Source organism: Anas platyrhynchos, chromosome 5 (assembly GCF_047663525.1).
Source record: "Anas platyrhynchos isolate ZD024472 breed Pekin duck chromosome 5, IASCAAS_PekinDuck_T2T, whole genome shotgun sequence".
Lineage (NCBI taxonomy): Eukaryota > Metazoa > Chordata > Aves > Anseriformes > Anatidae > Anas > Anas platyrhynchos.
In genome coordinates this window covers 31,864,419-31,869,899 of record NC_092591.1, presented here as the reverse complement: position 1 = coordinate 31,869,899, position 5,481 = coordinate 31,864,419, and the positions used below count along the sequence as shown (strand labels likewise).

Below are 5,481 nucleotides of genomic sequence, written 5' to 3'. Positions count from 1 at the left end.
GTCCTTCTGTGGCACATAGAGTGGGTGCTTTGCACATTCTGCTGAGCTGCTTTTGTTTGGGAGGTTAGAAGATGTTGACCTTTCTCCTGATGAACTAAGAGAACTAGAACAGTACTAGAACTAGAGAAGTCAGTCGTAATGCTGTGTCTTCAATGGACCCTTGATAGCTGCATTATGAGCTGTGTCTATGCATGGTTGCTGCCATCAAAACTAGTTTATCTCAATTCTCTGTCTGCTGCTGGGACTGTAAATCACAGTTTCCCCTTGGGAGGGGGCGTACTGCAGTACGTTCTGTTTTCCAACATTGAGCACACTGGGGTTAGCCCTGTGAGCTCAGAGAACAGGAGGAGTGGAGTTCAGTGTGAATCTGATTTTAATGATGAAAAGGAAATGTATTGGAACAATCACAGAAAGTCATTCACAGGCAAAAAGTCTAAATCGTCACAGAAACCTTTCTTCTGCATGTGCAAAATGTGCTGCCTTTAAAAATAACAGGTCTGGTCCCCTTCAGTGTACTTTCTCTTACTTCTTTCTTGTGCCTGTTCTCACAGGCAGTGGCTTTTCCCTTATGAGTTGCTTATGTCTTGCTATGCAGCAGACCTAGATGCTATCTTCAGAGGCCAAAAAGGTGGGAAAGATGTTGAGAAAAGCAAGCTGCTTCTGCTGATTCAGACTTCCCATGCTGGCAGATGCCAATATGGTGTAGGGAAAAGCCCCCACGGTACTCCATGGGGAAGAAAAGGAAATGCCTGTAACCTAAGATCTGGCTTCTGCCGCAAGAGGGGAAGGGAACTGCACCAGAAAGGGAACTTAGGGTGGGAAGTCAATGTGCAGCATCACCACGTGAAGTGCTGGTGCTTCTGGTGCCTGCTGCAGTCTCGCATGCTGCCGGAAGCTACGAGGCAGGTGGTAAACGCTTGGCGTAAAGTTCCCTGCAGCAGCTGCATGGTGCAGCTCCAGGATGCTCGGCTGTGGGGTGCGAGTGGGTAGGGAAGGCCCTGAGTGCTGTCATGGCGCGGCGTTGAGCTCTGATGGCTCTTTGTGGGGCTGGCATCTCTCCTCAGCCAGGAGCACTGCAGCCTGCAGGAGAGGCACGGCCCTGGCACAGGGTGAAGGGAGCAATCAGGATGCAAGGCCTAGTGGGTTGAAGGCACGCAGGTGAAAAGGTGCCGGTAGATCTGGCTGTCTTGCGTGCCCTTTGGATTGTGGGGCTCTCCTCTTGAACTCTTCTTGCTGAGGCTTTAACCTTACAGAGGGAAAAGGAAACTTCCTCACTCACACCCCGCTTCCCTTCCTTCTCATTCCTCTCCTCATAGCTCAAGGAGAACAAACCAGGTCTTTTGGGGAACTTCTTTTTATTCCACTATGAGTGGAGTTGTATAGATGGAGTGACGGATTCCAAAAGTGGTTTCAGGTGCCTGGGGCTTGATCAGTGTCACCTGGAAGGGGAAAAGTTTAAAAAAAGAGGGGTTCATTAAGGGTCCTTCTTGCTGTCCCACACATCCCCCTGTTCCTAGCCAGTCCCTGTATGCCTCTCTCTTACTGCTCCGTGTCAGGATGTGAGTGCAGCGCTGCTTCAGCTTCCTGCTGGAGCAGACTTGTTGCAGTGAAGGCAGCCTGCTCTAACAGGGGTGGCTACGGGCACTTTGCATGTCTCATCCACAGCTGTATGCACGCCTGGGAAGCTATAGCTAACTCTCCCTGTCCTGGTGGCACGCTCTTTCAAAACCTCCCATGTTAGCCGAGCACTGGAAATGCTTTGATGCTCTTCCTGCTTGCCGTTTGGGGCAAGCAGTCATCACCACAGATATGGGAGAGGTAAATAACGACCTCCCTGATTTTTGTCTGCTTTTTGTCTCATTCCACTTCAAGAGAAGCTCTTGTGTGCAAAAGGAAACTGGGCTGAAAGGACGGTTATTCCATCTGGCATGGCAAGCTCAGCTGGACCTGCCCTGGATCCAGAACTTTCTCCAAGCCCAGCCTTTGCTGGATTCCCCTCCCCGTGTATCTGCAGGGTGTCCCCAAGCTCCACTCTCACAGATGGTGATGGATGAGCAAGTCGTGTGTAAGGGCGGAGGGAATGGAAGGGAAAAGCCGTGTCCTCTGCCCTTCCTCTGCTAGGGTCTGGGGCAGGGAGCAGGCCTGCTGTCCTGCAGCTGGTGCCTGCAGTGAGAAGCCCGTTTGTTCTCTGAAGCCTGAGCAGGAGGGGGAGATGCTTGAAGGCTGCTCGTTGGAAAACGGAGCAGGAGAGGCGAGCAGGCTGCCTTACCTTTCCAGTGCGGTAGTCCGCGGGCCCAGGCTTGATGGTTCTGTCCCCTCCAATTCTGGTTTGGGCTCCCATGGTGTAGATGGGTGCCCTTCTTTTGTAGGTATCCACCTCAATCTTTGGGAATGCGGCGGGACCGGGAGTCTGCAAGAGAGCCAGGGACCTCGATGGGTACAAATTCACAGGTTTCTCCTTCCCGATTCCCCACGAGGGCTGCACCCTTAACAGAGAAGGGGTGTGGAAAGCCTGGGACAATGTCGGCGGTGGCACAGCCTGCTCCCCTCCAAAGAGGGGCATGTTCCAGAGCGTCAGGCAGGTAGCCATCAGTTCTGATGAGCTCTGCATCATCAAAACTGCCAGAGCTGGAAAGTGAGGCACTTGCAGGCATATGCAGAGCATCCCTGTGTTGTCTTCTGCTGGAACAGCAGGAGTGCTCTGTGGCCCCGCGAGTACAGCTGTCGATTCTCTGGCTTTGCTCTTGGTGCACAGAAGCCTGCCCTAAGCAAGGATGCAGCAGGCTTTGGAGCCCTCGTGGCACGAGGAGAGCAGCTCGGGGTCACTAGGCAGTGTGGAAAAGAAGGGAAGCACCGCTCACCTTGGAGAGGTCTGCATCGAAGCGATCGTGCTTACTCTTCCACTTCATAGAGTAGCACGGGCTGGCGGTTGTATAGGCTGTGTTAGGTCCCATCAGCCTGGGTAAAGTGTAGGTGCCAGGGCCTGCAGGAGGAGCAAAAAGAGAGGGTGAGCGATGGGGTCCCAAGTGAGAAGCTGCTGCTTCTGGCCCCACAGGTCAGGGGGAGGCTTTGGAAGCGGTCCCTTGCCAAGGCGGAGCAGCAGCAGGCTGTCCCTGGAGCTCGCGCAGGCTGCAAGTGTCTGCCCTGCCCGGGGTCGCCTTACCTGGAGGTCGGTCTGCTCGGAAGGCCTCGTGCCGGAAGGCCATGGACTGCACGGGTGGACATTTAAAGACGTGCTTGTTGGATGTTTCCGTGTGGTAATCGCCTGGGGCCGAGAGAAGAAAAGCAGTCAAGTGTTGGTCTTTTTCTCCAGACACAGAGGCGATATCCCAAGGAGGGGCTCTTCAGAAGAGCTGCAAAATTGCCAGCTCTCTGGCAGCTCCTCCTGCCCTGTGCTGGAGGACACAGGCAGCACCAAGAGGGATTTCTCTGCACCCCGCAGCTTTGTCCTGCCCTGCTGTCCCTCTTGTCAGCCCCCCGCCTGTGCCACCTTCTTTCTGGACTCTGGATCCTTGCCCACAGCCCGTGGTCCTTGCCCACAGCCCATGGTCCTTGCCCACAGCCCCTGGTCTTTGGCAGGTCTCCTTCTCAGAGGGCGTTTATGGCTGCCCACATTTATGGCTTGTTCCCCTGCTAGGCCAGGGCAGAAGTGGGGTGCTGTGGTCTTGTTGGGATGAAGAGCTGGAGAACTGCTACTCACTTGGTCCGGGTGTGACCTCAGTGTTTATTTTGGGAAGTCCCCGGATGTGGGCGCCTGGAGGCACGTACTTCCCCGTCCTGGTGATGTCAGGCTCCACGAAGTAGCGGGGACCAGGACCGCAGCCGCCGGTCACGGGTGGCTTGGTCCCTCTGCAAGTGTAAGCAGGGGCTCGGTTTTTGATGGGACTGTGGCCCACGAAACCTAGGAAGCAAAGCACACAAAGGGCACCTCCAGGAGGCCGCACGCTTCAAGCTCCACTGGAAGAGGCGCAGTTGGAGTCGGCATCCCCCCAAATTCCCCTCCAGTGGGCCTTTTTCCTCCAAGACTACTACAACCACAAGCCAGTTACGCAGTGCTTGGGGTGCAGAAGAGTCAGCCAAGAAGCACAAATGGCTTTGTAGCTGCACTGCAAAGGCAGCAGATAGAGACAGCCGATGTGTGGCCAGCACGCTTCCTGCACCCAGCGGTTCAAAAACACTGCTTGGAGCACCAGTGTTGGCACTCCATAACGAGCATCCCTGGGATTCAGCTGCTATCCAAGAGTGTAACCCCACAGACACTTGGAGAGCCGAGGGCAAGCCAACAGGAAGGTGGCTTCTGTGAGGCTTTGACTTCCCTGGAGTGCCAATGGGAACAGCGCCAGGAAATGCTGCCCAGGCCGTTGCTTTTGCTGGTATGAAAGCAGCGCTCTCCTGGGTGAGGGGAAGTATCAGCCTTCCTCTGCCAGGCCTGGGGGGCACGGAGGCTTTGCCAAAAAAAGACTTTTGGGCTGTTGTGAGCAGCGATGTCCTAGATGTGCCGCCTGCCCTGGGTTTGTTTGCGGTACCTGTTGCCCCTGGGATGGAGTACTTGGGCCCAGGGGTGGTGAACTGGGCCATGATCGGGCCGCGGGGGCGGTGAGGTCTCCACGTCCCCACAAAGGCTCCGTCCATGCTGGTAGGTGTCTCCAAAGCCTAAAGGTAGAAGAGCAGAGGAGTTACTGATGGGCTGCCCCGAAAGAGCCTGGAGTTCAGCTCTGCCCCTCTCTTTCAGGTGCCAGTGCTCCGCTTGGTGCACAGGACTTCTCCCCCGTCCCTCTGTGCCTCGGTACTGAGCCTTCAGAGGAAACAAAGCTATCGCTGCTTCTTTCACCAGCAGACCGACAGCTGAATCTCCAGTCCCAAAACCCAGGTCTGAAACCCGCCTCTCCCTGCGGGAGGAGCTCCACTTCACCTTTCTTAGCCTTGGAAGGAAAATTCGGTGAGGATGAGCGCTGCTGCTGTGGCTGCTCACAGTCACAGGGCACAGAGAGCTGCTGCGGACAGGCAGAGCTCAGGACAGACTCTGACTCTGGGGGAGGGTGTCAGCTGCCAGCTTTTATAGGGGACGGCATCGCCATGGAAACGCATTATGACAGCATAGAGGCTTCAGAACCATGGTGACCCCATCTGGGCTGTTACCTCCAAGGCTTGGGCTGGACCCCATCTGGTAAAGTGTCTCTGGCCTCAGCCCAGGGAGATGCCAGCCCTGTGCCCCCCAGGCTGCGGTGTGGAGCTGGGCTCTGTCCCTGGGGACAAGTCTCCAACCAGGGACTTAAACTAATCCTCTTAGGACTAGTTTAAAGGTGGGAGTAAATGGTCTTTTCCTACCCTGGATGATTTTACGATCCTGTGTGATGTAAACTTTTGTTCTGAGAGAATACTGGAGAGACAAGGCCTCCTCTGAAACAGCACAGGAAGATCTTGCAGAGCAATGAATGATTACAGCTTTGGAGCTAGGGCAGCACTGCTCACATCCCTGTG

At 55.2% G+C, this 5,481-nt stretch overlaps 1 protein-coding gene across 1 annotated transcript; it reads right to left on the bottom strand.

Moving 5' to 3' along the window:
- Positions 1 to 355: 355 nt before the first annotated feature.
- Positions 356 to 5,046, bottom strand: LOC139998561 (ciliary microtubule associated protein 1A-like). Its single transcript, XM_072038711.1, has 7 exons — positions 4,913 to 5,046; positions 4,527 to 4,653; positions 3,701 to 3,901; positions 3,164 to 3,265; positions 2,862 to 2,983; positions 2,270 to 2,410; positions 356 to 1,439 (listed from the first exon to the last, which is right to left on the bottom strand). Exons 2-7 carry the CDS (start codon positions 4,630 to 4,632, stop codon positions 1,356 to 1,358), a joined length of 756 nt encoding a protein of 251 aa, XP_071894812.1. The 5' UTR covers positions 4,633 to 4,653; positions 4,913 to 5,046; the 3' UTR covers positions 356 to 1,355.
- Between the last annotated feature and the right edge of the window lie 435 nt (positions 5,047 to 5,481).